This window comes from Mya arenaria, chromosome 12 (genome assembly GCF_026914265.1).
Source record: "Mya arenaria isolate MELC-2E11 chromosome 12, ASM2691426v1".
Classification (NCBI taxonomy): Eukaryota; Metazoa; Mollusca; class Bivalvia; order Myida; family Myidae; genus Mya; species Mya arenaria.
The window spans coordinates 46,245,733-46,257,866 of NC_069133.1; the positions used below are offsets into that span (position 1 = coordinate 46,245,733).

General features: G+C 34.1%; 1 protein-coding gene across 4 annotated transcripts in view; it reads left to right on the plus strand.

Moving 5' to 3' along the window:
• Positions 1–12,134, plus strand: part of LOC128211948 (uncharacterized) — an 89,580-nt gene that overhangs the window by 5,445 nt on the left and 72,001 nt on the right. For 2 of the 4 annotated variants that reach the window (XM_052917108.1, XM_052917107.1), the window contains exons 2-3: positions 9,822–9,950; positions 10,343–10,475. In XM_052917108.1, coding sequence (XP_052773068.1) covers positions 9,822–9,950; positions 10,343–10,475 — 262 coding nt within the window. Of the gene's footprint in view, positions 1–6,990; positions 7,057–9,129; positions 9,243–9,821; positions 9,951–10,342; positions 10,476–12,134 lie in introns of those variants that run through there. The other 2 variants (XM_052917109.1, XM_052917106.1) reach the window with 2 other exon arrangements.

The following is a 12,134-nucleotide window of genomic DNA, read 5'->3' on the forward strand; positions in this document are numbered from 1 at the left end:
GTCAATTTCATCTAAGCCAGTTTTTGACAATTTTCTCTTTTTTTTCTTGCATTGTATCATCTGGTATCTAGTCCCTTTAAATGTCCACGGTAATGGTTAGTTATTGCATATTTGGCTCAAATATTTACGTTTAGAGTTTAAGTTAAAAACCAAAATCAGCCAATAATCAAGGAACAGAACCGGCGACGTTTTGGTGAGAAGCGAGTGCGTTAACCATTGTGCTAAGCAGACAACCAATAATTGCCTACAGATTTACATGAACATCAAAACCGCAAAGACTTTATCAAACGGCTATATACAGTGTGCAATAATTTTTTAAGACTCACAATATACGTTGATAAAAAGTTAATAAGCATATGGTCTGTGTATAGATAAAAAATATTAGCCTTTATATATGTTTCTTTTACTTATAGCTTCATTTTAAAAGCGTCAAATTATTGCGAATATATCTTTTATCTTATCAGATACTTGCTTTGTTTTAATCAAATGAGTTAACATGATAATGCATAAACATTAATACCAAAATGCATCAATCTTAATTGTGCGCAATTCTGAAATATAATTGTCTAATTATGTAAATTGAAATTACATGTACATGAAAAAAGCTTTTGTTGAAAATACCAAAACAGTCCATGTCTTGTTAGTCTATTCAACGCAAAGAGTTAATGTTTTAGAATTTGAACAAACAGATAACAGATTCAACTACGTGAAAAAATAATTAATTGTCAGCTTGTAAACTCTGCTTAAACATAAAGGTCCTATACTTTTTTATAAGTGTGATCTCTATGGATAATATATAGTTCTGCGTTGGATTAAAAGTATCCAATAATCAAATTTACGTCGAAAGTTATGCTTTAAATACTCCAATAAATTAATGAAAAGTGTGTTTGGACTTCATTAAATGTGATCATTTACGAAACTTCAATTGAAAGCAAGTATTGTTTAGTTATTCTATTTTCGATAGCAATCTTAAATCACAATTACCAAATGTCGAACGCGCGTATTGAACAAACAGAAAGATAAACGAGGATAAATGGGGATTTTCTTTGATCAGGAATTTAATAAAACCGCAAGTGTGGTAATACAATACAAAATAATTAATTGTGTGCAATCAATATACATCTTTAGTGAAGATGTCACAGTGTTCATATTAAATTAATGTTTAAGCAAAAGTAACAATATGTAAAGAATGAAAACGCAGGTGCATACATGTATGAGGCCAAGAAACATTATGCATATATTGGTATGCAAGTCAGAGTTCTTATCATTTAAATAATTATTGAAACGAGCTTCAGGGGGCTTCGAGTGCACAGCTAGCAGCGACGCTGCGGTGAAACTGGTATATAATGCGAAAAGAGAAATTTTCAGCTACATTTCAAACATTTCTTTTATGGATTGTCAGAGGGGGACGTTTAATGTTACTCATTCGAGTTGCGCCCTCTCTAATGCCAAATTCTAAATCCACCATAGCATTGTAGTGATTACGTTAGTATAAATATTAAATAACAATGTAAAGTTTATGTATGTAACCTGTGAAGCGCTGTGAGGCGGGGAATCGAACCCATGGCTCTTGAGATGACAGTCAAGAGTCTCACCATAAGGCCATGCATCCGCAACATTAATATCGTCAAAAGTCGATTTAATACTCGAAACATTCGAACTTTTTTTACCCATTCACTTTCGAGCTCGAGCGGTGCACAAGCTTACTAAATAGTGCGATAGTTACGCAAGTGCTAGAGCTGTTGGATTAATTTTTATCATAGGATCCATCCGAAGTATATGACACATACAAGTTATGTATCAATATATAGTGAATGCATACAGAAACAAAAGTTAAAGTATACAGCAAAAATAACATTTCATGACAAAAATAACCTTAATCAGATGATGGCAATGTCAATCGTCGATTTTGTTGACTTGTCACACCGAACGTTTATTGTGTAGTTTCGCGTTGTGTTTTTTGCAGCACTAAATGATTTTACTATGAAGCGGAGCACTAACTTATGCGTATTTACTAGTACATGATCGTACATATGTATTGGCTATATGAGGTCTTCAAGTTTTGACTAAAATGGAAAGATGGAACCAGCTTTATTTCGTAAACACTGCGTAGGAATTCAGTTCGTTCAAATCTTGTCCTTTGGACGCTAGTTACAAAAATGCACGAACTAGATACTTAGGTTTGAACGTAATTGTTTAGAACACAATATTTCTAACTTTACAAAGGTAAGGATTTACTGTACATTTTTTTTCACTATTTCGCATCTCGAAACTTTTCATGTAAATACATTTTACGGAAACGACCAAATTGGCGATGATGAAAACTACTTAATGCAGTTTCGTCACGCTCAGATGGAATTTAGGTGTCCGGCATTCAGCCCCTCAACATGATTTGTGAAACGAAATTAACTGGTTTCATCACATATACATATTTTAGACTCCTACTAGGAGCACTTTGGAAATAAAGTACTCCTACAGGTATACGTATATGTAGTCTTCATATTGCTTGTCCGAGCTTCGCTCGGTTTTGAGCCCGTATTATTTTCACAAATTCATAAGTGTCTATTCAATATTCAAGTAAGAATATTTTTCGGTCATTTAACAGAACCATTGTAAATAATGGTCATATCGGGCCATATAGGGTCAACAACTATGTCGCTATGGCAAATAAAAAATGCGATCTGTAATTCAATATTGTTAGACACTCGGTCAGAATATTTCGGAATATCGGTCATCTAGGGTCACCAAGGGCACTAGGTCAACAAGCTTTTATAAAGTCATACCTTGGGCTTGCTTTTTGTATCAAAAGTGTCAAGATCAAATTGCAGGTACTAAAATAGATAGATGTCTTTTTTGCTTAAAAACTTCAATAAGAAACATCTTAAACAAAGCTCAATATATACATTTGGGTTTTCATTTGGGGTTAATGTGAACAAGGTGAAGTTCTATGTAAACGAATAATAGAATAATCAAGGTCAAGGTTATTATAATAAAAACAAAAATAACTCAAGAATACCATGTGATGTATGAAACCCCGCACTAAAGAAGCTTATGTGACCTTACCCTGGGTTGGATTAGGTTCAATTTACAAACATCTGGGGGGGGCAGTTCTGGATCAATTACTTTAGATAAGAATAATTAAACTTTGAATACTGCAAACTGTAGATAGTATTTGGAGAAGTAGGAAAAAAGGTGAAGGTCACTGTTGGCATTACAATCAAAGTTAGGTTGGTTTTACTTATTGCCTTTGTTCACAAAATTACAATAATCATGTTTTTATCTGGAGTCTATAGCTTTACACATGAATCAATTTTACAATTTAACGATTTACCTTTATTTTTATTGTCATTTATGTTTATGACTATTTCCAAAATTAAATTTGGTGTTTTCACGTGAATCTCAGTTAATTAAAAAATAGCTTCGGTATATGTCTCTGTACTAATCACGTGACTTCCACATGCCGAATATTCACACTATAAACTGGGAATTCATTATGCTCTAATTAAACGGGTTAACTCGGTTGAGACAGAAAAACTTTCTTTAAATCATGTAAAATGATGTATTTTCGGCCTCAAACTAGCATCGTTTTGACAATTCCAGGGTTATCTTGTTGAAATAATGTGTTTGCCGATTTTTGTGATCATCTGGTGTGTAACGTACATATGATAATTCGTAGTCTCTCTTTTTTCTTCAAAGAAAGCGTTGGGAATACTAGATTGTTACGATTTTTCTGCTCAGCATTCGAATATTGTATGTTTTAGTCAATTTAAAGCTTTCCATTGCCATTCAATTTTCATTTAGCATATGCTTCCCTTTTAAAAGTATCATAACATGATGTACCAAAGCTTCTTACGTACCTTGTTCCTTTTGTGTATCTACCAAAATGAAACATAACGAACGAGCAACATTTTGCGAACAAATATAACATTACAAACACCTGTTAAATACTGAGTAGCTTATCCAAATTGATTAATTCCAATTTATATCATAAAAGCCTATTTAAATTTAAATTTGTTGTTTTCGTCAACTGTTTAAGTTTTTTGTTAGTGAGTGCAATTTTGGCAATCTACATAAATTAGGTCGGGCGTACCTCGTCGACACTTATTTCTGTGTTTGTTGGTGTATTCGTCCGATGAATATCAAGGAACAAGGTACGTAAGACGTTAGGTAAGACGGAATCTCATGCTATGACACGTTTAGAAGAGCATATGTTTGCTTAACAATGTAATGCACCAGTCAATTGTAACCACGCCCCCCCAGGTCCGGGTAATAGCGGGGACTTTGGCCTTCGGTTAACCAAGCCCGGGCAAAATCCCCGCCCTGCGGGGACGAACTACTGGTAAAAAACCCACCAAATGTCCCCGCACCCCAGGGACCCTAGGTAAGGCCCATTCCCCGCTATACTTGGCACATAGACAAAACCACCGCATTCACCCGGCACTGCGGGGCCACCTGGGAGGTAAAAACACGGCCCATTTCCCCGGCTATCTCCGGTATACCCCCGGACCTGGGGGCCCCGTGGTAACAATTGACTGGTGCATAATCTGAATGGCGATGGGACGCTTTTTATTAACTTTACTAGTATATACAATATACGAATGTTGAGCAAAATAATCGATACAATCCATGAGTTATCCCAACGGTTCATTTTAAGAAAATAGAGAGACACGAACAATATATATGTGTGTTATTCGTTAAAAGTCCGCGGTATTGTATAGTTATCCATTAAATATTTGGCACAAATATTTGAGTTTAAAGTGGCAATTTACACCGAAAAACAGCCCTTGAATAATCCGGGAATCGAACCGGCGACGTTTTGTCGAGAAGCGCGAGTGCGCTTACCAATGTGCTACGCATACAACCCAAATACTAAGATATCGCTCTAGGTTTAAGACCGGGGATGGTAATTTCTCAGGCAATATTTTCATTGAAGGTCTAGAGTAACGTTTAAAAAAAATAGGATAGACTGTGGCTTTGACATTAATACTGTATGTCTTACTGATTTCAGCCGATATATGTATACTAGCCACGTCACCCCAAGATCTACAAACCTCGTTTAACTGACTTCTAGAGTACTTTACAATCTGGCTCATAAAATTAAACGTTGCTAAAACAAAAATAGTAGTATTTAGAAAAGAGGTGGTTTGGACAAAAATGAGTCATGGATTGATGGTAACGAAACCGTCGACGTTGTAAGAAATTTAAATTTTCTTGAAGTTATATTAAATAATCCTGGTAATTTTAACCTTATTAAGTTAATACACATTGTTTGTATTGTAGGGCATTGGAAACTATGAATGCGTTGCTTAGTAATCTTAAACAACATGATACCATGCCAAAGGTAGCATTACAATTATTTAATGTTTATTAAATCACCAATTGGTTCGTATGGTTGTGAAGTATGGGGGTTTAGTATTCCTTAACAGTTAGAAAATATCTTAAATTTTTAAAACTATACTTGGTAAAAGACAATCAGCTAGCAACATTGATGTATACATAGATTTAGTACATTTCCAATAGATACATAAGAGTAATTAAGCTTTGGTTCAAGTTGTATTAAACAGATAGCATTTTGCTTAGGGTTATGCTTTCGAATAACCTTTTGGGTGTTGAAAATAATTCACTAAACGGGTTTGTTAACGTTCAGCAATTGTTAGCTAGGATGTTAGCTAGGTATGGATTTTTAAAAGTTTGTGAAAATGTTGCCGATGAAGTTGTTGATGTTTTTATTCCATTATTATAGCATTGTTAAAACAACGTGTAATTGATGTTTGTTTGCAAAAAATGGAATAAAGAAATGAATGACAATAGGGTTTTAACTTTATATGTACATGTTAAAAGATCACTTGATATTGAACCGTACTTAGGAAATACTATTTCAAGACACCTTAGAGTCTTTCAAAACTTTGCATGTCTGCAGATAGTGTATGAGGTATGGCCACATTGGAGAAGAAACACACTTGCGTTAATGTCAGATTTGCACTTCAAATGATGTTGACGATGAATTTCTTTTTTATTTTTCCTTTTTATCCGTAAATTAGAGAGAAATGCATAAAGCGTTCCTATAGACGACGACCTAATATGTTTAAATGTGAACAGTTTTTGTCATCAGAAAAAAATCTGACTATTTATTTAAAGTAAATACAAGTACGAAGCTAGAAAGGCACGTTCATTACTTCTGATGGAGTGAGATAATTTTGTCAAGTATTTATTCCACCATTATTTTTTTATACTTTCAACTATATTTTTACTTAAAGTTACACTCTCACAGCAACTTTTTTCATTTTTTTTTTTGGATTGAGCAAATTTTTGTGTAAATATCTGCAATCCAATAATATAAGATTGCTGACAAAAACTAAGATTTTCATATTTCCGTTCGAAAAATAATGTTTTATGGATTAAACCGTTTCTAACGGTTTAAGAAAAATTGCATAAAACATCAAGTTTTGAACTTAAATATAGAACAGAACAGAACAGAAGTTTATTTCGACTTATGCAACACAGCATCTCGTCAAACAAATATATACAATTAAACAAAATATTCATGCGTGTGATCATCGTTACAATGTAGCCAATATCAATAACAATTCAAGATAGCTCAAGAAATATGGAGAATGTTCACGTATAACAATATTGATAATAATAGATATAAGAAGCTGTTTATCTAGTTATTTAGATACATTATGGAAATGCAGATGATAGGTGGTCACGACAGTGATTGTACGGTTACGACTTAAACAATATCATTGATTAATAGGTTTCTTCTATTATTTGCCTGTACCAAAAATTTACATAAATTTACAATAGTTGTTTTGTTATTACTACTAACTAGTTGAGTAAATTTAAACACGCTGGGTTTTACATAAAAATACTTTTTTTAATAAAAATGTTAATTAGGTCATCGAAACAGTTATATTTTATAACAAAATGAAATTCATCCTCAATTTCCTGTGTATGGCATACTAAACATAATCTTTCATTTCTTGGCAGTCTGTTTTGTCCGTACCTGCCAGTTTCAATACGTAACCTGTGAGCTGATACACGCAATTGAGTGAGGTATTTTCTTTTAGTTTTGTTATATAGTAAATTAAGATATTCAGCCATACCAAACGTACTGTGCAGATGCAAGTATAGAATATTAAGTTTCGCACTGTTGGCAATATCAGCACGCCACTTTTGTAGAAAACTATCGATTAAACGTTGTTTAAAGACTTGAGCAAAGAGTTTGACATTATAATTCCCCGGATTAACCCATGCATCAAAAAACCCATGCTCCTCAAGTAAACATTTAACGTTAGATGCCCAAGTTGTAAGGCCTTCCTCGCTTAAATCAACTGATTTACGGTATAACAAATTTAATAAAATATTATTGGACTGTTGTACTTTGAACCAATATTTAATAATTAGCACGTATCTGTTAATATATATTGGATAACATAATATAAAAATCTGCTATCTAATTTTGTCAGCAGTCTTATATAACTGGTTTCTTTGGATTTTCGCAAAAATTCGCTCGATCCAAAACAAAAAAAAATAAAAAAAAGTTGTCAAAACGTTTAATCTGTGAGAGTGCAGCTTTAACACTCTATACACCAATAGTATACGTAAAATGAACACGTTTTAGATCCTTTACTTTGTTAAACGTTTAGAATTATATATTCAATATAAGATCCATCTTAACTATGTGTTATTACTTTATTTTCTTCTTGTTTGATTTGTTTAAATGTATTTATAAGCCACAAGAATAAGTATGTTTTTACGATAATAAAATACTGTTCTGTTCTCATATATTTCAAGGCAACAATCAATAGGATTTTATTAAAAAGTTATATATATATATATATATATATATATTGTGCAATAAACTAAAATTTATTTCAAATTCCTTACTGAATTATAATGAACTTGAATCTGAAACGCCTAATTTGTAATTACAAGCAAAAGCCTTTGTCAAAATTACCAATACAGTCTATGAAATGAGGAGGCATTAAGTGTAGGCTATTCATGTACTCGAGTAATTTCGTTTTAAATCAGGCAATTTTCGATCCAAGCGGTGAATGTTTAACATTTTGAACAGATAGATAAGACATTCAAATAAGTATAGAGAAAGTTATTCGTCAACTTGTAAACCAAGTTTAAACAAAAAGGTACTTTACTTTTTTGACAAAATGTTCGACCCGTGTCATTAAGAAACAGCAATGTACCGGTCGATTTAAAATATCGAATTACCCATTTAATTTTGCTGCAAATACTGAGATGAACAGTGTGCTTAGCCTTGTAATTTCAATTTGATTATTTACGAAACTTCAAATGAAAGCAAGATTTTTTTCAATTTTATTGTCGATATAAATGTAAAATTACGCGCATGAAATTTCAAACGCGCGCATTGACAGACACAAAATAAATAAGGATGATTGGGGATTATATTTGATCAGATATTTAATAAAACCGCTATTTAATGTGGTAATGCAATATAAAATATTTGTTTATGTGCAATCAATACATTTTCAATGAAGGAGTCCATATTGAATATCTTTGATTTCATGAAAATAAACATTTTGTAAAATCAAAATGCATGCTAACAAGTACAAGGTCAACTAAAATCAGGTACAGTTGAAATTTGTCAGATACTGCCGAGTTTGTTTTAAATATAGCAATATACATGTCAGACGTTTAATCACCTATATCATTATCGAATCGTGCTACAGATAATGCCCTTTGCACCAGCGGATTTAGAAGCGAGGTGTGTGGGTGGGAGGGGGTGGCAGACGTAACCGTTAGCGATGCAGCGGAGAAACTATTCATATAATTGGAATGGAGTATCCCAGCAACCACATTTACAGTGTAAATATAGCCCAACGTTGCTTTGGGGAGTAAAGCACCCACCTCCAAACATTAACAACATTTATTATTCAGTTCTGTCGGAGGGGGCGTACGTTAACAGTTACTCATCAAAGTTGCGCCCCCTCTAATGCTAAATTCTGGATCCACCACTGCCTATTAATAAATACGAAAGTATAATATTAAATCAATATGTTAAACTCATGTTAACAGAGAGAGAGTAATAAGGAAGTTTTACCCTTAATTGAAATTATCTTAAAAAAATATTATACTTAAAAACTCGTATTTCTTAGCCCGAGTCTCAACGCGTTAATGAATATGGACAATGGATATTAAACGTTTGTCAATTAGAAGTTCTCCCACACGGGGACCACCGTGGAAGATGTTCAGTGTTTATAAATGTATGTGTTTTCATGTTAAATTTTGACAAGAATTCTCAATTACCGAACTGTTTGCTTTAATCGAGGGTGGATAGTCGCGAAATTGTGTGACAACGAAATTTGCTATGGCCAAAATTGGACTATTTGAGAAAAATAGAAAGCATTTTTATATTAAAAGACTTGGGTTCTCTTGTCAAACGCCACAAATTGCTGACGTTTGGATTAATAATATAATGTAGGTATGTTTAAACTTGTATTTGCCTAAAATGTCATCGTTAATTTCGCTGTAATTATTGTGTTTCCTTGTTATGCAATAAAATATAACATAAGTCTTTGGGCGTCGGCCCCAGTGAGAGCATCAATCTTAATAGGGCGTGGGGTAAAGTGCATACAATAATGTTAGCCCTGCCCTAGATCTTTTATCGCACTGGCACAAGGTAAACACGTTTGACGTCCATCAATGTAGCCGGTTGAATCAGCTAATCGAACCAGCGAGCCCTATGTTGACAGTTAAATGTTTTACCACTAGACCGCTGTCATTGTTTCATTCATTTAGTCACATCTGCTGCACTGAGGTGTTAACATATTATACCTTTGCAGATCGCGCGATGATTCTCACAAGTCACGTGATCGTCACTCTGTGGCTCGTTCCCAGTCTGGTACGTGGACAAGCCGGGGGCCAGTATTACAACGACAAGTACGGAACTGATGATATCGACTATAAAACCGGTAGGTCTTTACACCTTACAAACATTTTAGGGCATCTAAATAGAAATATTGTGTATAGAACTTACTCAAGCACACATAACAATTTACAAGCTTACCAAACGTACATTTTCTTCACAGCACGGATAAGTGGTGGAGCTGGCGTTAAGTAGGCGTATAGTAGTTTTAAAAAATCCGAAAATTCTTTCAATGAATTTTAGCTGAAATAAATGTGCGTGCAAAACTCCTACAATCCCCTTTGACGAAATTTCGAGAACATTAAGCTCATGTATCGTTATATCATACATAATCTGATTAATCATCCTCAGAAATTGATACATGACTGGTCAAAATCTAACAATCTAGAAAACAATATAATGGTATTGTCGATAAAGCCACATTTCATAATTTTGCAGATGACAACATGCACGGGCTGTATGACCAGACATTCAATTATCTACATGACGTCAACTTTAACGGTGACGTATCCATTGGGTGCAGTTACGACAAGAAAGAAGGGGTGGTGGTGTCCTGCTCGTCAAGTTCCGTGTAAGCAAGACGACGTGTTAGCCAGAGAATACATCAACATCAATTTATTGGTCCTAAAAGCCTTAATATGGGTCTACTATTCTCTGCCAAAAAACCTTTGCCGACTTTTAACTTAGTAGAAATAAGCGCGTGAAAAGAATCAGTGCGTGTATACCACTTGATAAATTGCGTCATAAATGCTACGTCGGAAGGCAATATTTTGCCTCGAATGTAGTTTTTAAACAAAGATAACTTCACTATTTCTTCACCATTTTAAATACAACAAAGCACAGTCTCCGCCGCCTTCTTAAAACACTTCGAAAAAAACTTTTCACAATACGGCTGTCTGATGGAGCACTGTCAAAACATTTTTTGGAAACAGGTTTGTCGAAGTGTTTGAGAAAACTAATCACCTTATCAAACTCCGGTAATAAAACGAAGGCGGTGCTCTTTAAGCGGCATGGACTGCCCTTTGTTTCATTTAAAATGGTGTAGTAAAAGAAAAGTTATCTTTGTTTTAAGTCTTCATTTTAAGCAAAATGTTGCCTTCCGACGTAGCATATATGACGTAATTTATCACGTGGTATACACGCACTGTGAATGTAATTGAGAAAAAGAAGATCGTAAAAAGCCGTTCAGGAAGAATGAGTGTATTTTACTTTCCATAGGTTACACACAAAAACAAATTCATATATTAAAAAAATAAAGTTATTATGTCTCATTTAGCACTCATTCATCCTATCAGAACACCTCGGCCATTATCCAACATCGAGTCTTTAAAAACTGTCCATCATGGCGACGACAAGATTGATAACGTGTTGTATGTGTGTTCGAACCGTCAAGGGACATACTCATTTAAACGCATGGCAATGAGTATAAAGCTGTTTTTTCCTTTGATTTTAAACTTATTTCAAGTTTCTCAAAAGCGTAATTAAGACACGAGTCGAAATCATCCGTTGCTCACGTTATCGAATGGGTCAATCTCATTAAAATCATATCGTGACGTTCACTTCATTTCATTACGTTATGTACGATCTGAGAACATGACGTTAGAGGTCACCTCAAGTTAACCTATATAACTTGCATATGCATAAGCAGGTGCACTAAATCATGACCAATGATAACGTTCGTAACGTATCAGGTTTGGTTGAAACTTTAAATGGCGTCGTTGGTGACGATGCTGACCCGGGATCTCCCTGCCCGCTTTAACAATTTCTTTCCGAAAATCAGTGACTGTTAGCCTTTGATAAATTAACGAAGCGTGAAATAAATAACAAGGTCAAGGATGACAGTTAAATTGAATCGGAAAACGACAATATAAACTTAACTGGATTGAAGAAAGTTATATATTCCCGGAACAACCTATTTTCGACCACAACCTATTTTCGACCGCCTCCTGAAAATGGGTAAAACACTTCTATTTTGCGTCACTTCCGGTAAAAATAAGCTCAAATTGTTCACCATAACAGTAGAACAGTCAAAAAACTTCATTTGAAAAAGAATGGGAATGGTAGTGTTAAAAAAACTTAAGTTATAATTGAAACAACACCAATTTGTCATTTTTAATTAATGCCAAATTAGACCCTTCGTTTAAACTGATTTCACATGTAAAATACTTCTTTAGAATCGTGTTGTTTTTGTTTGCCAGATCTCACATATCTACCAAAGCCTAAAACCTAT